The sequence below is a fragment of the Penicillium taxi genome (genome assembly GCF_028828555.1).
Source record: "Penicillium taxi strain IBT 34144 chromosome Unknown utg000006l_segment0_segment0, whole genome shotgun sequence".
Classification (NCBI taxonomy): domain Eukaryota; kingdom Fungi; phylum Ascomycota; class Eurotiomycetes; order Eurotiales; family Aspergillaceae; genus Penicillium; species Penicillium taxi.
In genome coordinates, this window is record NW_026643208.1 from 355035 (window position 1) to 374123 (window position 19089).

At 48.4% G+C, this 19089-nt stretch overlaps 9 protein-coding genes across 9 annotated transcripts; 4 read left to right on the forward strand and 5 right to left on the reverse strand.

Moving 5' to 3' along the window:
* Positions 1-2310: 2310 nt before the first annotated feature.
* N7495_009263 (isochorismatase family protein family) lies at positions 2311-4695 on the reverse strand (the record flags this gene model as incomplete). Its single annotated transcript, XM_057211914.1, has 1 exon — positions 2311-4695. The coding sequence occupies one exon, from the start codon at positions 4693-4695 to the stop codon at positions 2311-2313; it is 2385 nt and encodes a 794-aa protein (XP_057058777.1).
* Positions 4696-5302: 607 nt separating this feature from the next.
* N7495_009264 (Ketol-acid reductoisomerase) lies at positions 5303-6490 on the forward strand (the record flags this gene model as incomplete). Its single annotated transcript, XM_057211915.1, has 1 exon — positions 5303-6490. One exon carries the CDS (start codon positions 5303-5305, stop codon positions 6488-6490), a length of 1188 nt encoding a protein of 395 aa, XP_057058778.1.
* A 754-nt stretch (positions 6491-7244) lies between these two features.
* N7495_009265 (threonine/serine dehydratase) lies at positions 7245-8427 on the forward strand (the record flags this gene model as incomplete). Its single annotated transcript, XM_057211916.1, has 2 exons — positions 7245-7581; positions 7658-8427. 2 exons carry the CDS (start codon positions 7245-7247, stop codon positions 8425-8427), a joined length of 1107 nt encoding a protein of 368 aa, XP_057058779.1.
* Positions 8428-8497: 70 nt separating this feature from the next.
* Positions 8498-9898, reverse strand: N7495_009266 (putative Rad51 family DNA repair protein; the record flags this gene model as incomplete). Its single annotated transcript, XM_057211917.1, has 2 exons — positions 8498-9781; positions 9839-9898. The coding sequence occupies 2 exons, from the start codon at positions 9896-9898 to the stop codon at positions 8498-8500; spliced, it is 1344 nt and encodes a 447-aa protein (XP_057058780.1).
* A 275-nt stretch (positions 9899-10173) lies between these two features.
* Positions 10174-10526, forward strand: N7495_009267 (uncharacterized protein; the record flags this gene model as incomplete). Its single annotated transcript, XM_057211918.1, has 2 exons — positions 10174-10391; positions 10445-10526. The coding sequence occupies 2 exons, from the start codon at positions 10174-10176 to the stop codon at positions 10524-10526; spliced, it is 300 nt and encodes a 99-aa protein (XP_057058781.1).
* A 239-nt stretch (positions 10527-10765) lies between these two features.
* N7495_009268 (TBP-associated factor 8 family protein) lies at positions 10766-11818 on the reverse strand (the record flags this gene model as incomplete). Its single annotated transcript, XM_057211919.1, has 2 exons — positions 10766-11487; positions 11542-11818. The coding sequence occupies 2 exons, from the start codon at positions 11816-11818 to the stop codon at positions 10766-10768; spliced, it is 999 nt and encodes a 332-aa protein (XP_057058782.1).
* Positions 11819-12277: 459 nt separating this feature from the next.
* On the forward strand, positions 12278-12761 carry N7495_009269 (cytochrome c oxidase subunit VIIa; the record flags this gene model as incomplete). Its single annotated transcript, XM_057211920.1, has 4 exons — positions 12278-12307; positions 12402-12444; positions 12589-12624; positions 12682-12761. 4 exons carry the CDS (start codon positions 12278-12280, stop codon positions 12759-12761), a joined length of 189 nt encoding a protein of 62 aa, XP_057058783.1.
* A 550-nt stretch (positions 12762-13311) lies between these two features.
* Positions 13312-14093, reverse strand: N7495_009270 (NEDD8-conjugating protein UBC12; the record flags this gene model as incomplete). The annotated part of the gene is made up of 4 exons (XM_057211921.1): positions 13312-13464; positions 13541-13830; positions 13973-14021; positions 14073-14093. The coding sequence occupies 4 exons, from the start codon at positions 14091-14093 to the stop codon at positions 13312-13314; spliced, it is 513 nt and encodes a 170-aa protein (XP_057058784.1).
* Positions 14094-14631: 538 nt separating this feature from the next.
* Positions 14632-17623, reverse strand: chsG (chitin synthase class III; the record flags this gene model as incomplete). Its single annotated transcript, XM_057211922.1, has 5 exons — positions 14632-14769; positions 14826-16505; positions 16559-16920; positions 16998-17478; positions 17558-17623. The coding sequence occupies 5 exons, from the start codon at positions 17621-17623 to the stop codon at positions 14632-14634; spliced, it is 2727 nt and encodes a 908-aa protein (XP_057058785.1).
* Between the last annotated feature and the right edge of the window lie 1466 nt (positions 17624-19089).

Below are 19089 nucleotides of genomic sequence, written 5' to 3' on the forward strand. Positions count from 1 at the left end.
GTCCTAGTCGGTCTGATGATTGTCCCAAAATACCCCGAGTTCCAAAATGCTATGGAATGACGTATAGTCGAAATCAATAAATACGCAATTTTGATTATCACTAGCATCAGGAGAGCTTATAATGATTATCCGAGGCGCAAGGTCCTTGACTTCATGTCTTTTTTCCCGAAAACGAGTTTTAGGCTCAATAATCGACTTTATAAAACCTCAATGAGCTGACTGAGAAGGTTTCTCTAGCCCAGCCTGCAACATTGTAGTCCTCACAATATACCTCATCAAGATTATGTACACTACCTAGGTATCCATTCTGGTATAATTCCTGAGCCTGCTTGTGTATTGTCCACTGAAAGACTAAAGAAATAGAAATCATAGTATCTTGGGATCCCATGGCCTTGCATATCACTAAGCATCATATATACCTTTGTATTTGCCTCGTTCGAAAAACGGTCTTTCCAAGTTGACGACAGAATATGTATTGTTAAAACTAAAATTATCATTTACATAAAGCGGGTCGTAGATCATAGCAACAGGTAGAGTCTCGTTAGAGACCTCGCTTATCAGAGCCAGAAGTAGGGCCGTGACTATCTGACAGCTAGCTCATCTCCTCTTCTGGAACTCTACCCTGCGTCTACTGATCTCAATTTCCTATATATCGTAGACCTCTATCTCTCGTAGATTATCAACAAAATGTGTTGCCCATTTCCCCTAATTTTCCTATTACCGTAATATCAATCAACTTAGACTCAAATGTTGCAGAAAGGAAACTGGGTAAACTGGATACTATAGTAGGTCCATAAGCTAAATACTCAACAAAGCCTCAAGTACATCAGCGGGTTTATTCTTTGGCGCAGCGATCTTAAGCACTTCTTTGCTGGTTGTGGATGTCGAGAATTTCCCCTCCTACGCCAGCTCAGCAGCATACTTGGCCGACAAAATAACGTTCTTTGACTGATGCCCAGTTGCTCCTATCAGCGTGATTTATATCTATAGTGTTAACTAGCAGATGTGAGGTACTGACGAATTTTGGAATCAATTTTACCTAATCTAACCAACCGCTTAGGCCTCATACTGAATAATTATTCCACTGCAGATAACCAGGCAAGAATGTTCTCAGCCCATTGCTTACCCAGATCACCGGCACTAATGGCAAGGTCCGTCGCTACTTTGAAATAACTTACATATGGCACAGAGAATTGGCTGCATAGTATTCTAAAATCTTGACTCACTAGCCCTCTCTGTGTTCTTAACTCATGAGTATAACTTTTATATGTGGGGCGGGTTACCCCGCATATTATAATCTAGGTTAAATCTCGATCTTATCTTCCTATCGCCGTTTTGCTTTGATACTCGATCTGGCAAACGTATTAAGAACCTTTCCTGGCCTCTCTATCTTTTGATGTACACATTGGAGCACGTTAAAATCTGTTGTATTCATGTAGGACTCGCTGTGGGCTTCCATCGTTTGAATATCTATCTCAAAGATCATAGACAGACTCATGAACGATGATGAGCTCAAGCATACAAGTAGAAGTCTCACCCACGTAAGATTTCATCTCTATCCAAACACAACACTTTAAACAGATTCCAAGGTCTCCATAATGGCTACCTAATCAATCCCAGTAGTCCCAGTCGTGGACGTAAAGACAACTACAGTCGAAGAGATTGTCGCTGAAACGCGCTAGAGGTGCACACGGTTATTCGGAATGCAGTAGCCTTCAGTAAATTCGATAAGATAGAGTACTTATATAGTTATCCTCATACCAACTTATGAGCATACTCATACTCTCATATCATCTCTCAGAAAGGATATTCGACCACAGCTTGAGAAGGATACAGCATAGGACGGTACCTTCTTCCCAAAGGAAACTCGCCGCTCTACCGCTGTGCTCCGGTAGCGCGTTTCAAGTGCCGACGTAGGTCCAAGTTAAATTGTCTTTAGAATTGCCTTTGCCTAGCAACATTAATGTCTCGAGTAAAACAGGAACTGAACATGCGAAACACCATTAGTTTCAACCCTTTGTCGTGATTTGACTAACGACCTCCGAAGTTTTAATCCAACTTGGCCATACCGAGGACCCAAGCCAGCATTGAACAATGCAAATATCATATCCGTCTACGGGCACCTAACTTTGGCATTTAAAAGTATTCGGAAGTGATACCCGTGAGAATAAATGCAAGGTAGTGCATGAGTTGATGGCCAGTAGATTCGTAGCATTTCATTATATGTTCAGGGCTAAAACTAGATGTGTAAAGCATAAGGGTATCAGTTGCCGCATCAGACGGCTTTGGCAAGAAACAAATATAACATCATTAAGAATCTTCCAAGACGGCACGGACAATGCCTCGATTCTCAACTCGGTGGTAATACTGGTTCAAATTCACGAATTGAGCATGCACGGCCCCTTGGACCTGCATTATTTCATGCAGGACTGGCCAAAGAGCACAGTCATCAATGCTTAGTGCCGTTCCTCCAAGATAATGCTGTCCCTCCAGGCCATTCTCAAATTGACTGAATCCATACTCAAACGGTACACTCGGGGTATGAGCGAGATGTTTGCGCCAGCATGTGAACAGGTCCTCGATCAGTGAGAGATAGCTAACGCCTTGCAAGAGATAGACACCTGGTCTTGTAGTTTCGGCACGTCGTTGAGCCAGATGCATCAGGATAGCCACATCCCCGGTAGTGGAAGTTCCATCAGAGTCGATGTATACTGGCAGCTGAGGCCGAATGTCATCATAAGGTGTGAGAATATCATATCGAAGACCATTTTCCCCCAGGGCAAGGCGAACTCGTAGATTCGCCAGAGGATCTCCACTGAGTACCAGTCGAGCCGTGGATGCAGTGACAAAATTCACTACATCAAATCCTCCGCCATATACTGCATTCCGATCAAATTCACTGGCCTTGTTTTCCTGACCAAATGCGAGAATCAACTGTTCGGTCGCAGTTGGTTCTCCATGAATCACTGGTCGGGCCATGCCTTGCGTCTTTCCTACTGCACCTTGGCCCCAGATGGTACCTGCTTGCGTATTCAGATAGGTACCAATGTGCCTAAAAGTGAGGGAAATACGTTCACCGCCGAATGCTAGTTCTTCCGGAGATTTTTGGGAGTTTGGGCGTTTGTCGGGACGAATAGAATGCAGCCAGCGCATATTGGTTTTCTCGCCGAGAATGAAAAGAGATTGATGGGGCAGAGGGATGTGCTGTGTAGTACGGCTTGATTCCGTGTCCTCGCGTTGCTCGGAGGCAGACTTCTTTGTGCGAAGGGTCATTATACGTTGAGCACCCAGGCTCACATTACAAATGAAAGAGCCCCGTACAATATCCAAAGTTTTGTCCGAGTGTTCAGAGATGGAATCCTGTCCATCACGGTACAATTGGATAAGGGCGTGGTTCAGTGGATGACCTACAACCCGTTCGATCACCGAACGTACTTGATCAACGGTAGTGGTAAAGTCCTTCAGCGGCGGAGACTCATCCGCTGGGTGTCGGTAAATAGGAATGGTACCATCAGATTTCACGTGGCCTTGCACTGCTACCAATCTCGGCACTGCGCCTGACAGGTGATACATTTTCTGCCATGACACCTCCTGGCGGATGCGCTGAAACGCGTCAGTGGATATATCAATTTCGTTCACGAGTCGCGAGTCACCTTCGCCAATACCACGAGGACGAGCTGCTTCTTTTTCAGCGTCAGGCCGGCGTTTTCGGCCATGCACTCTGGCTTTTATTTTTACAGGAGCTCGCTTGCCACCAGCACTGCTATACTGGGCTCGAAATTGAGAGGCGAGGGCCGAAATGCTGATTTCATCGTCTCTACCTGGTGATTCTGGCGATTTATCTGTCTGAACTGGCGAGTTCTCCGTCTGAACGTCCATCATCTCAATTATATTCTCCAAGCCCAATGAGGAATCCGGTGGCCGTCTGGCCGCCTGTGGAGCCTCAGCAATGACATCTGTCATGTGCCAGTCAAGTTCCTGCAGGAGCTCATCTGCCGTGAGACCAGTTGCGCCGAACTGATCTGCCATGCGTCGCATTGCTTCTTTGTGGCGGTCCCAGTCACGGTACCCCAAGCAGTCCTCGATCAGTGTCACCGTGAAGCAATTTGGCCCGGCATCCAACGCGGTAGCGTACACGGACACGTTAGAAAGCGAGCCACATAGGTACAGTTCGGTCACAAAACGAGTCCGAAAGTATTGCATCAAATCCCTTGACTCTAATGCGGAATACCTTGTTTTTACCAACAGTATGTCTTGTTCTTGATCGATTGCGGCAAGTATCGGGGCCGGAAATTGAAATCCAGGGCTCTGCGCAGCGCAGCAAACAGCAGTTTGTCCGGAGAGAAAGGCCTCCATATCAACAGGCTCAGGGGAATCGCGATCCGAACCCACCTCGATCACATCCGAGGGGGGTGGAGGTGAGGGTGGTTTTGTGGCCTCCCTATCCAAGACAATACGGTCCCCAGAATTCCAATCATAGAACGGCACTGGAGATTCATATTGTGAGCGGACCCAAACCACATCACCAACTTTGCGAAATGCGGCAGCTAGTGAGGGTAATGTCTCGAGTATGTCTGGAGTATTGGGAACATGAAGGGCCCCGGATGGACGGACGAAGTCGTTCTGGAAGTCCAGCATCAACAGGGCCCTTCTAGTCTTGACTATAGGAAGGGCATCGATTTTGAAGAAGCTCATCGTTTAGACATGGCACGTAGCAGGTTCAGGGATCAGTCGAATGTTTGGGGTTGCACTTCTGGTCTTGGTGGGGGCGGAGACACCTCAGGCAGCAAAAAGGGAGTAAGAAGTCCTTTTGCAAGGTGCGAGCTTCTGCATTATAAGTCCGAGCTGTCTTACAGATCAACTTCAGTAGCGAAGTGACAAAGGGTGCCAACAAGCATGTCTCCCACCGTGTCGGGTCAGTTAGGTGGGTACCATTGGTTCACAAACGTGACCAGCGACTGATGATCGGAAGTTGGCGGTTGTTTTCGGGTTCAGGAAAGAGAAGGGGTAACCTGGATATGAACAGAATGCTATCATCTAGATATATATTCATCACAGCTTCCTTCAGCCCTTGTCCCCCGGAAACAGTTGGATGCATCAGGAGCAGATCCACTTCGAAGTTGAAACACCAATGACGATTCAATAATCGAGGCCGGTGTCGGACGGGGAGCAATAGTTCAACTCCGGAGTCACGTGAGGTGGCTCGAAGTCTGGTAGCTTCCCCAAACTTTTTAAAAACCCGCACATTCCTCCCTTCCTCCTTCTTCTCTTCAGTCTTTTCAAACTCTTCACATTTTACACAATGGCTGCCCGTGGTCTTTCTCGTGCTCTCCGCCTCGCCCGTGTGGCCGCTCCTCGCTCGGTCGTTACCGCCGCCCTCCCCCGGCCTGCTCTTGCCAAGATCACCTCCCGTGTCACCCAGGTCTCCGCCATCCGTGGCATCAAGACCGTTGACTTCGCCGGTGTCAAGGAGACTGTCTACGAGCGTGCCGATTGGCCCAAGGAGAAGCTCCACGAGTTCTTCAAGAATGACACCCTTGCCCTCATCGGCTATGGCTCCCAGGGTCACGGCCAGGGTCTGAACATGCGTGACCAGGGTCTCCCCGTCATTGTCGGTGTCCGGAAGGATGGTGTATCCTGGAAAGAGGCTATTGCCGACGGCTGGGTCCCCGGCAAGAACCTGTTCGATGTCAACACTGCCATTGAGAAGGGTACCATCATCATGAACCTGTTGTCTGATGCCGCCCAGTCCGAGACTTGGCCCACTCTTAAGCCCCTCATCACCAAGGGCAAGACTCTTTACTTCTCCCACGGTTTCTCCCCTGTCTTCAAGGACCGCACTAACGTCGATGTCCCCACCGATGTCGATGTCATCCTCGTCGCCCCCAAGGGTTCCGGCCGCACTGTCCGCTCCCTCTTCCGTGAGGGCCGTGGTATCAACTCTTCCATTGCCGTCTTCCAGGACGTCACCGGCCAGGCTAAGGAGAAGGCTATTGCCATGGGTGTCGCTGTCGGCTCCGGCTACCTTTACGAGACCACCTTCGAGAAGGAGGTCTACTCTGACCTCTACGGTGAGCGTGGTTGCCTGATGGGAGGTATCCACGGTATGTTCCTTGCTCAGTACGAGGTTCTCCGTGAGCGTGGCCACAGCCCCTCCGAGGCCTTCAACGAGACCGTTGAGGAGGCCACCCAGTCCCTCTACCCTCTCATTGGTAACTACGGTATGGACTGGATGTATGATGCCTGCTCCACCACCGCTCGCCGTGGTGCCCTTGACTGGTCCAGCCGCTTCAAGGACAACCTGAAGCCCCTCTTCAACGAGCTCTACGACAGTGTCCGTGACGGCTCTGAGACCCAGCGCTCCCTCGACTTCAACAGCCAGAAGGATTACCGTGAGAAGTTCGAGAAGGAGCTGCAGGAGATCCGTGACCTTGAGATCTGGCGCGCCGGCAAGGCTGTCCGCTCTCTCCGCCCCGAGAACCAGAAATAAATTTATTGTTATACCTACCGGCGAGGGTTTGGACAAAAGTTACGATGTACTATGAAACAAGTTAGTTATATTTTGGGGTTCGGGTAGTTTTCAATATCATGTTCGGCAAATGCCATTTTTTGAAAATAGAACATAAGAACCTGTATTCTATCGCTGTTTACTTCCGAGGCTGCATGGTTTCGGTCAATGCGCCTAGAATTATGGTTGTAAAGGTTTAATAGACACGAGTTTGCATACTTTTTTATTGTCGTAATTTCTGTTTCGAAATTGTAAGCCACATATCAGCCAGCTAATAGTAATGTGGCTAAATACATGCTAACCCTAACTACTTTTCTAAGTAAAATTTGCTAACGCAGCAAAAAAGCCTACGCATGTTTTGAGGCTGCAGTACTAGAATACTGTAACCCTATACACTTTAAAAGATCGACCGCTCCCTTCATGTGTTCCTTCAAATTTTCCCTATAAGTCTAATAAATCCATAATCCTCTTATCAGGGTAACTACTAATAATGACTTCATTAAACATATCTCGGTCTGGTCACTCCTCAAAAAGAAAGCTGGTTCGCCAAAAACAATGTCGATGCAAGACAAGTTCAATCAGAAGAGCTTATGAGTATAGTAAAATGTGCGATATAGATATCTAATAGTTGGTCTAAATGACCCCGCAGGTGAACATAGCCCGAAGTATGGCATCATTGGACAATTCACCCACAGCACGTTCAACCACCTCCTACAGTATACCACGTCTCTCAAAGATGTCCACGCCAGCAGAGGAAGCTCGATTGCTAACGCCAGCAGCCGTACAAGCCGCGTACAGCCTCATAAAACCCTACGTTCATCGCACCCCACTGCTAACCTGCAAGACCCTGGACACAATCGCCTCAACCCCGCAATCACCAGACGCCCTCGTTGGCACACAATACGAAGGCCAAACACCGGCGAAGCCGCGCATCCGATTCTACTTCAAATGTGAAAACCTGCAGCGTATCGGCGCCTTCAAAGCACGAGGCGCATTTCATGCGTTGCTGCGGTTGATAGAGGAGCGCGGGGAGGAGGAGGTCAAGCGGCGTGGAGTGATCACGCATAGTTCCGGTATGTCTCTTGGTGATATTAAGAGTCAAGATTGAGATTGGGGTTGAGATTGGTTTCCTAACATCTTCTTTATCAGGAAACCATGCCCAAGCACTAGCTCTCGCAGCTTCAACGCTCAATGTCCCTGCCTACATCGTCATGCCACGGATAAGCACGCCATCCAAGATCTCCGGGACACGCTCGCACGGGGCCGAAGTGATTTTCAGTGGCTCGACAAGCGTTGAGCGTGAAGCTGTCGTCGCCGAGATCCAAGCAAAGACAAATGCGATTCTCATCCCGCCATACGACTACTTCGATGTCATAGCCGGACAGGGGACAACAGCGTTAGAGCTTGATGAGCAGTACAGCGAGCAGTACAGCACGAAAGCGCTCGACGCAGTAATCACGCCTATCGGTGGCGGCGGGCTCAACGCCGGCGTAGCGACCTATTTCTCCGATAAAACTACGCGGGTCTTTGGCGCAGAGCCTAGCTTTGAAGGCGCAGATGATTGTCGGCGCGGTCTGCAGGCCAGACAGCGGGTTGAGACTGTTTCTACGCTGACTATTGCTGATGGATTGCGTACGCCTGTGGGGTTGTTGAATTGGGCGGTTATTTCTGATGAGAAGAAAGTTGAGGGCGTATTTGCCGTTAGCGAGGAGCAGATCAAGGCTGCGCTGCGACTTGTGCTTGAGAGGATGAAGGTCGTTGTTGAGCCTAGTGCTGTTGTTGGACTGGCGGCTTTTCTGTTCAATGAGGAGTTGCGCAGTCGTGTTGAGAAGGAGGGGCGTGAGGAGGGTTGGGATATTGCTATTGTTTTCAGTGGTGGTAATACAACCGTTGAGGCTATTGGGAAGTTATTTGGATAGGTTCATACACAGGATTCAAGATTCTTGTTACTAGTGACTACATAAAATAGATACATTGATTCTGGTCATGTTATCTGCCGAATAAGGGTATCTCAACTCCAGTTTCGCGTATGTAGAATGCGAAACTCCCACTATTGAGTGCATCAATGCTGTCCACCACGCTACGGGGCCAATCCTCCCGTCCCCATGAATTGACCCAAGCAGAGAACTTGCCCTTGCATACCATTTCCTGTCGCATAGATGCGTCATTCCTAGCTTCGCTCGCACTCATAGTAGGTGGGAATGGGCGAACCACGTCCCGGTGAACAATGAGACGAAGAACAGGGAAAATTCCCCACGGCGCCGGGAGAGCAGGGCGAAGTGAGGGTCGATTAGGTCTATCATAAGAGCCAAAGGGACCAGACTGACCACTGGTATAAGTAGATTGGCGGGCACCAGGGACCGTCGTGGTAAAGACGACTGTACAACCGAACCTACCCTGAAGTTGCTTCAACTCCTGAACCAGCTCCGTGTAAAGATCAGAAAGATAAAAACTGTCCTTCTGCTCGCGACCTTTGTCGATATCCGCTTTTGAAAGGCCGATTTCCTCCGTTCGAGAAACTTCGTCTCGGAATCGGTCTTGCCAGAAAAAAGCTGTCGCACTGTCAATGGCAAGCATCTTCAAAGGACGTGAGGCAGAATAGTGTCGTGATAGATCGTAGAGGTATGTATGCAATGTGGACAACGTGGCAAGAAGAGAATAAGACGACTGTGGGCGAAATACATGAACGTGCTTTAACGCAGAGGCTACAATGGCATTAAGATCTTCTTCATCATCGATGCCCCTATCCACGTCTTGCACCTCCAAGTCAAAGGATATTCCAGCTTGCTTGATAATGCCTCGAGATATAGTTCGCAGCCTATTGGCGTCAAACCGATCATCTGTATCAATCCACACCACAGCCGCGTGCTGTCCTCCAAGTGGAACATTGCCATATTTCGGAGGCAAGATTGCCCGCGCGGCCAGATAATACAGTAGCTGGGATTTACCAGCAGCGGAAACACTGCTTGAGATTTCCACAACGGGATCAGGCCGTTTGGTCCTATGGGCCGAGTCCGAGAAGAACGCATTAGGCTGATCAGCCGGGAGGACGGGTAGCTCATCCTCGTCGAAAAGCATTTCCTCATCATACGCTCGGTTTTGCTCCCGTAGGAATGATAACTGGGCAGGAGTCCGCATTTGCTGATGTTGTGGATCAGTTGGAATCGCCCTCAGCATAAAGACCTCAAGCAATGCGTCAAGCACCGGGACACCGAGTCGTTGTGATTCATGTTCGGTGTTGACAGGATAGACATTGCCCAGGTCATGCAGAATCTGGTTGACGTATTAGCAATTAAAGCTATGAGTTATACGCAGTCATATCAGATTTACCTCGTCTAGTCCCTCGTGATGTACCTCACCCAATGAGGTCGCGCCAAAGCTGGCAGCCATTACGGGCAAAAGTCCGCAAGATCATGGAATTAGATCATGCATATCTCAGTCAAATAGCGAATTAAAATCAGCGCAGAATGCGTGCGAGATATGTGGGTCTGGAGAAAGTAGGTTAGAATCGGGGGAGCTCGAGCTTGACCTCGAACGGGAAGTTCAGGAAGAGAAACTAACTCAGGCCATATCCGCACTTCACTCCGCACAACAACCCCGAGCTACTCGACTCGTCTACTCGCACACATTACAGCATAGCAGACCAAGTTAGCCCTCAATACACAATGGCACCCCTCGTCCCCGTCTTCTCCGTCGAAACCCTCCCCGACCATGTCAACACTGTCCAGCGGAACTTTGTGGAGAAGCGGCGCAAAGGCGACCAGATCAATCTGAAAGAGTGTCCGCTTTTTGAGATGGTTCAGTACTCCTGCAATCCTCCAAATAAGCCTGGGCCTGAGGCGGGTGTTGTTCTCTGCGATCCTGTCGTGCGGCTATTTCGACGGTAAGAGCTGATTACATGGAGAATTGTTCATACAACGGCTGACCATGATACAGCTGTGCCGGCGGATTGACGGTCGAAACGACGTCGTGGGAGCGGATCAGAGAAGCGAAAGAAATGGAGGCGAGTAAGAAATAGGTGGAAGGGAGAATATCAAATTCGCATTGGCTGGAGTTCGGGAATTCACATTTACGTTTTACAAGAGGATCGAGAAATGATAAAATGATAAGGATCATTATGAATTTTGCAATGGGGTATCTCCTGAATCAACACCGAAAAATAAAGAAGAAAACACCATGTCCATGAAGCTGGAAACAAAAAAACGCCACCGTAAAAGAAAGAACCCAGCCCATGTTAATATTTATAACTCTCTTGGCTCATCCTGCCGGCTCGACGCTAGGAGTACGCTTGAGCTTTTTCTCTTCCATGGCTCGCGAACCTGTAGCTGTTGTCCGGCGCCAATAATCGCGCTCGCAGTTGACGATAGGCCCCAAGTCCTGATTCCACTGAACTTTTAGCGGCACCGAGTCAATCTCCATAGCGGAGCTGGTCATGACAGGCGGGTCGTTCTTTGACTTTTTCATAGCTTCCTTGACCGTCTTCTCGAACATCGTTTCCATGCTATCCGTGCGTCGACCCCACAGCTTCTTGTCTTTACCGCTGGATGTGGTAGGATTATCACGGAACGCAGCACTTGCCAGTTTGCGCAGTGCCTCTTCACCATGACGGCCGTCTTCAGCGGCACGTTCTCGAATGCGACGGGGGTCATTATCGCGCTCGGTGAAAACAGAAGTTGCAGAGTAGGTGTGTCGGCTAGGGAATTCGGGGAAGGATCTCGGGACGTAGGAGGGGTTGACATGGTCATCCTGTCGCAAAGTATTCAAGAATGGGATTTTCTGCGCGGTTTCTTCGTCTGGTGGTGGTGATGGAAGAAGTGTGGGTATAGGGGCGACGATTTGAGGTGCTTTTATGTAAGGAGCCAGCTCGTCTAAGGAAAGGCGCACCCGATGCAGACCGTGTTCGAAGTCCTGGGGAAGTGGTTGAAGACGACGAGCTGAAAGCATTGATTGACGGACGAAAGTGGAGATTTTAAGCAGATCTGATAGTAAGCGCATTAGTTTTGGTCCTGGTTTGCCGCAATGTAAACACCTACACTCCTCCGCCGCGCTGCGAAGGCTGGCTAGCGCACATGGCTCAGCGATATCGAAGCCAGCATTCTTGATCAGCTGGCCTAGCGATCGGTCGATCAGGAAATCCACATGGGCATCATCGTGTACTGCGAGCTCGGACGCAAGCGGGATGGTAACTGGTTCTTTCAGAATATGATGGTGATTGTAGTGGTGCTTTGGCCGTTTATTGCTAATTTCCTCGTCTAGAGCTGCAGAAGAAGATGACCGTTTAAATAAGAGGCCTGATGACTCCATGGCCATATTGTAGCTGCGTTGGTAGCTGCAAAAGCAAGTTGGGAGTGCCGAGATGGAAGATAGCTCCAGTTGTAAACCAGGACGCAAAGGTCACGTGTCAAGGCCTCAGGCAGTCATGCAAAGACGTTATTCTCCATGGTCTGAGAATGAGTTCATAGGAGGAGAAATGGGTCGTGCAGTTGAACTAATCCTGTTTCTGAATAGTGCTAAGTCGAAGTAATCGGTTTTTTTCCCCTTACCAAATCAGCCCACGTCGAATTGCATGAGAAGACCCCAGTAATCCCGCCGACCAATCCGGGGCCTCGCTTACCGCCCGAAAGCTTCAACTTCACTTTCACTTCCACTTCACTCCGTCAACTCACCTTTCTTTCTCTCCTCTCCACCCAACCAAAAGGCAGGACCCTATCTGCCTCCACCGACCAGAAAGTTATATTGAGTATCAATTCATACTTTCTACTCGCCACAATGCCCGCTGCTGTTCCCCCCATCGTCGGCGTATGTGCCCCCTTCGATAAGCCGAATCAACCACGGGCTGATCGGACCGACGGAGCGACCGGACAATAAGCTAATATATCATTTTGAACTATAGACTCTCCGCCGTGGTCTCGTTCTGGATGTCGCCAGTGCTATCGGTAAGTTACCTCGACTTCAATATTGGGTGGCATGATCGGGTGGACAAGCGTGATAACGGGATTCGAACATCAACGACCGCAATGATCAGACCCAATATAAAGAAAACATTCAGGAAGAAACTCACACTAACCAACCTCTTTCAGGTTTTGGTACCACTGCTGGCTACGTCTGGTGGTACGGTAAGTAACAAACATCACTCTCCACTAAACGAGCCCGGCCTAATTATATCTACCCAGGCTTCCACCTCCGCCGCGTCCGTGAGCGTGATGTCTTCTACTCTCGCCTCGAGGCCCAGCGCGACGCCGAGCGCGCATAAATCGACCAATACTAGTCGCCTTCTCTCGATCGTTCCCCTCCGCCCGTCGGCATTTCCTTGTCAAGATATGAATTACCAAGATACAATCCCGCAATTGACTTTTTCTTCATATTGAACCCGTTGTCTCAGGGTTAATTCGTGTTGGCGGGCCTACAAGCGTGGATGATTGGCGTGGGATCCGGTTGTACATATACGCCTGTGTCAATGTGTTTTGCAAATTGTTTTAGGCCAAAGAGCCTTTCTTTATTATCCACCGTTTTCTTCAAACTCAAACGCCCGTCGGGAATTCCTTGCAGGCCCAGGTCCGGTCTGGTCCAGACCCATGTCTAGACTAATGCCCATCTGTCTAGGACTCGTAATTGATCATGATGAAGGTGAATTTATTGCAATGAAAACGCTAAAAATGCCACAAGTTTGGATCCACCGGCCTGCCAAGAAGAGCCGCTTCCAGATGTAACCAGTGATCATACCACACCTTCGCATCTAGTATTCAGCCTCTACCTTGGACGACGTCCTAACCAGCTGCTTGTTCTAAAATGCTTAGATAAATCTATTTTAGCACGCGGTCATAAGAAACCCGGTGAACAGTCTGGCCAGCCATTGCCAACCGCACATTGCGCTTGAAGAGGTCACGAGTTTCGCGAAGTTCCTTAGCAGCGTCCTTATTGAGTGGATCAGAGGCGTTCGGTTCTAAGAAAAGAAACTGGATCAGGTGAAAAAGAGTCAGTCAACACACCACCCCTAAAAGCGCAGTCAGTATGGAAAGTAAGCAACCATACCTGCATCCCGACAACAACGGCATTCAAATTCAACACAGGCTTCCAGTCCTCGCGCAAGATGTTAAGGCAAACATTCCCGTCCAGATCGATATTAGGATGATAAATCTTCTGCAAGCATTTAACCTTAGGCGGGTCATGAGGAAAGTTCTGATTGATAGCAAAGCTGAAGTTGAAAGCGCCGCCAGTATACATGCCCTCGTCGGGCTCGATGATAAGAGTGAAATTGAGCATGTCGTCAGGGTCCGCAAAGTCCATTCGCATCGTATCGGGGAGTGTCAGGTCTGCCATATCTGTACAGAAAGTAGGTTAGAAAAAGGAGGGGGAAAATTTGAGGATAGGTCGTGTCCTGGAACTGGACCTAGACTGGAAGTTGAAGTGGCTGACCTCTTTGGACGCGTAGTTGTGCTGCAGTGACCTTCTTCTTTTTCTTACCCCCTGCTGCTGCGGCTTCAGCATTTTCAGCCTTTTCCTGCTGTTGTTTCTGCGTGGTTGTTAGTTAGTCATTTGGGTGCAGTCGTTGGAATTAACGTACCATGGTCCAGATCTTGAGCATTTTGCAAGAGATCCAGCCTACCGGGTGGAATGGTTATAGAAAGGTGGTGGTTGTTTAGAAGGGGAGGCGCTGAGAGGAGGTGAAACAGATGAGAGGTTGAGTATTGTGAGGCAGGTGTGTGTAATGAGTATGTTATGAGGGGGGAAGGAAAGGATTAGGGCGGCGGGATAAGGCATTAATCTGAGTGGGGTTTTGCTTAGTTGTGCCTATCGCCAGGCCTACCTTGGGTGTGCCTTAGGACACAACCATAGGCTCTACGAACACTGATTAGTTGAACATGAAGTACAGTAATGAGTACATGGGTTGAAAAACTTGAATTTCTGGGAATTGGTTTACGCCACCATCCATATCAATGCATCCGACGAAACAAAGGCTGCTAATCAACCTTCGTGGACAGAACATGCTGCGTAACTAAGAACTCGAAAAGGGCATCTCTAGGTTAAAGTACATATCACATAGTGGTTAGAGAGAATAAAATGAAGGATGAAAGATGAACTCGGGTGCCACAAGGTGGTTCAGAAGAGACGGAATTTGAAGTTTACCGACGAGCGAAGCAGCACTTAATTCCAGTGCGGCCCAAGAACCAACAGCAACCGATGAAACGGAACAGGGCCATGGCAGCGTTGGACCATAGAAGGGCCTGGAAGAAACGGGCAGTACGGACGGTAGCGGTGTTCTGTGAGGAGTTAGTGGACGGTCATCAGAAAGGAGGAAAGGGGAGAAAGAACATACCGTGAAACCAAACTTGTCGACGGCTTCACTAGTAATGCAGACGGCGAGGAAAGCATTGCTGAAAATCCAGAAAGTCACAAGGCGAGTACGGAAAGACTTGTAAGAATCTTCCAAGCTCTTTTCCTCGCGTTCTACCGGTGCCACATATGGAGTAAGAGCACGCTTGACAGTTGCTTCAAACTGGCTGTCGATGTCGGCCTGCGGTTTGTCAATTTCCTCTATGACCGCTTCTTTACTACCATCGTCTTTCGTAGTCTTCGCGGAAGGAAGTGCATCAGCTTTGTCAGATCCCTTGGTACCCCAGGACACATCGTGCCAGTTGCTGAAAGCATAGACGTTGAGGATGTTGATGTATGATGACTGCAGAACCATGTAGGCTGGGAACGAGGTAAACATGTGCCATGGATCGGCATACATGAAGGACGCAACGAAGTAGAGACCGAAGGTAGCAGCCAGAGCAATAATAATGATACCAGCACCGGATGAACCGAAGAATGACTGGAGGAAAGCAGAAACACCCTTGTCGGTGACAAAGTCCATAGGAGCGCCACCCGTGAAGGCACGGATAACCAGGTACAAGGAATCAACAACAATGTAGAGTTGAATAAGACCAAAGACGATGAAGGAACACAAGTATGAGAACTTGGAGCCCTTTGGTCTGTTACCAAGAGCGAGGATGAACTGCAGCAACACAAATGCTAGATAGATGTATTTAATGATGGTGTTGATTATAGGGGTCGCGGTTTTGCCGAAGGGGAAAGCAGTCTCCTTATTGCTTGAGCTTGGAGTACCGACCAAGTCAACGATGACGGTTGTGGTCAGCCAATAGGAGGCGAGAGAGAACCAGGTGAGAATTGTGTTAAAGATGTTGTACAACATCTGAATGTGCAAGAAGAACATGCGGATCAAGTTGTGGCCACTCTTATACATACGGCCGAAGTGCATCAGTGAGTAAATACCAGCAGCGAATGAACCGTTCAGCCAACGACGACGCTGAGAGATGAACTCGTCGGCGGCTTCGGGAACGTCAGTCTCACCCTTCGAGGCCTTGACGTATGACAAGTGCCATTTCGAACCAGCTTTTGCGACCAGCTCGAAACACAGGATACGATCCTCGGCCAAGAACATATTCTTCTTGAAAATGTTCATGCCCTCAATACCCTTCTTACCGAGCTGCTTAGAGAGGGTGTGATCTCCGTGGAAGTACTGCTCTAGCGGACGGCCCATGATGGCACGGAATCGGTATGCAGAGAAAGCACCAGGCAACACACTGACATAACCGAATGAACTTTCAAGGGGCTTATCCAAAATGTTACTGATCTTGTACTCAAAGTTCTGTGCCGCGACAAGCGGGTTCACCAGGTTGCGCCAACCCTTACCCAACATGGCGTGGATTTCACCACAAGCACCTCCAAGGTCCTTATCGTTGTAGAAGGCCTCCCAGAGGGAAAGCAGGGATTTGGGGCCGGGCTTGGTTCCTGCATCGAGCAAGATACAGATCTCAGGGTTCAGAATACGACCGAATGCGTTAAAGAGCCAACGGTGAGAATTAATTTTCTTGCTGTTCTTCTGCTTCAAGCAAAACATCATTTGCACGGGTGGTAGGGTGCTGGGGCCATCCTCCGTGGGGCGGATAAGCTGTTGGTTAGGAGTCACCGATAATTGAGTGGTGTACTCGAACTATCAATCGGGTTAGTTGAAAGCCCATATTTTCAGTCAGAAGAAAAACCTACAATATGAGCTACGGTCTCCTTTCCGTCAACATCACGCTTCATGACACCATCCTGGTAGATACCAATTGTGGCCAAAACATCCAAAGTATCTTTATCGCAGGGGTCGATACCGTCGAAAACGAGGGCGACCACGATCTTTTGCCAAGCAGGACCTCCCTTGTTCCAGAACTCGGACTTCTTAAGATTCACAATGTCACGGATGTTCTGCATCACACCGTGCAAAGTACGCGACGTCAAGGTCTTATCTTCGTTGTAATAGGTGATGGCAATCAACAACTCAGTATGCCGATTGTACATGGCGGGACGGAGGTTGTAACCATTGTGCAAGGTGAACTCGTTGGGATCGCAAGTGGCAGCAGTATCTGGAAAGCAAGCGAATATTAGCAATTGTGCTGGTAGTTATCACTTATGGTAGAAGGCGACATCAGAAGGCACATACATCTCATGTGAGTGAATTCTTCACTACCACCCTCCAAATCATTGCGGTACTTGGCCTGAATGGCATTTTGAATGGCACTCGGTACGGGGTAATCGACACTCAGGACGGAACCCTGGACTAGCTTAACCTTACGGGTGGCATATCGTCGAAGATTACCGCCGGGAGCAGGACCACCGCCCGGGGCTTGTCGCTGGCGCCATGCCTCGGTGGAAGAGGTCTCACTGCGAGCGTAGGGTGAGGGAACACGACCAGGAACACCAAACTCAGTCGCGGGGTTTGTACCACCCTGGTAAGTGTGGCCAGTACTGTATGGGTCGTGGTAGGCAGGAGAAGTCTCTGTTGCGTAAGTCTCGGTCAAACTGTAACCGGACGTGGGTCGAACCGGGGAAGCGCCCCGCGAATGAGGGTCGTCAAAAGGAGTCGCGAATGGGCCCTGTTCGTGAGAGAGCAATCCACTCGAAGCATCATCACCCTCGCGATACTAAATTCAAGGTCAGTGGTGTCCATTCAACTCATCCAAAAATGAATGAAAATGCAAATAGAGGTTATTGAACGCGTACTTCAAGGTTCCCGTGAGGCTGATCGTAGTTGCTGGGCGAATGCGCTCCCGGTCTTTGGTAAGCCATGGTACTGGATACCCAAAGTGAGGCTTAAATGTAGAGAGTCGAAATAGACGGTTATCTCAAGGGAGAGAATGGCGACCAGTAAGCGCGTGACAGGTCAGATGGAAGCCACCAGGGCGTTGTAATCAGTCTAACAGGGAGAATAAAGGGAGTGATCAGGAGGTATAATCACTGATCTCCCAAGAAATATCTCAAGGTATAGAGGGGGAATAGGAAGAGAAAGGGAGGGGGGAAAAAGAAATAAGGGAAATAAGGTGAGGAGTAAGAAAAGGGGAGACAAAAAGTGGTGACCTCACAAGAAAGAAGGGGAAAAAAAAAAGGAGACACAACTTGAGTGAAAACTAAATCGTATTGCTGACCCAACCACTACCTGGTCCTACTAACATTAAAAAAAAATTGACTATTAACCGCTTCCTCAATTAGAATGGGCTTAGCTCCCCACACTGTGTATTCAATGGACTTGATTGCTTCATTAATTGATTATTTACTTTTTTACCACTATGCAACGGATACATACCGTATCCCTTGAAAAACAGAGGTATCTCAAGATCGGTATGGAGTATTAAGTACTGAGTACACAATCAGGGGCTATCTAGGGTCAAGGGTCAAGGGTCAATGATCACTTGGTCAAATCAGGGGAATAAAGACAGACTATTCGCTGACATCTGATCTTATATGCATCACTCACTATTGATATCCTGGTAAAAACGTTTGAGGTTTGAGGTTTAAAGTGAAGTATCTAGATCTGACCTATCTCATACCTAGCATCTACGACTGCAAAACTAACTCACTGATTACCTCCTTCTCCATGCTTCCTCCACTATTCCTACTATTCTTTATTAGGAAGTGGATCATCAAGAAGCCGAACCCCGAATGAACAGGCTCCACTAGGTAGTTTCATGAAGTACAACATTCCAGCATTCTTCGTACTATTTCAAGTTCCGAGATATTTGACCTCGGTAGTTGAAGATAAGAGTCTAAGATCTGATATCATTATGGATGTACGTAGTAGTAGGGAAATCTCTCGGAAGATACCTAGATAATGAAAATTCAGAAAAAAAAATAAGTGACACCCATGTTCGAGTAACACACGGACAGTCTAATGGCCAATGCGAGAACCAGAACCCCTAAGGATAATACTTACCTACTGTGCGGCAGGTGTGGCTCATCTGCCCGAGGGGGCGGTGCGTGTCTCAGAGTACTTCGTCTTATTTCCACCGATTCCATACGCTAGTTAGGGCTAACTATTGGTACCTAGTTATTAATAGACCGTCCACTATTTAACCAATTTCATTCTAAATTCTATCCTCCATCTTACTATATTTCCAACGTTCAACGTCCTCCTTCACCAAATTAAAATTATCATTTTCTACCTTGGGAAGAAGTGCTACTAAATACTTCCATTTCATCCTAATTTCGGGTTATATTTAATCCGAGTCCAGACTGTTCCTTTATTCCTTCAAAACTCC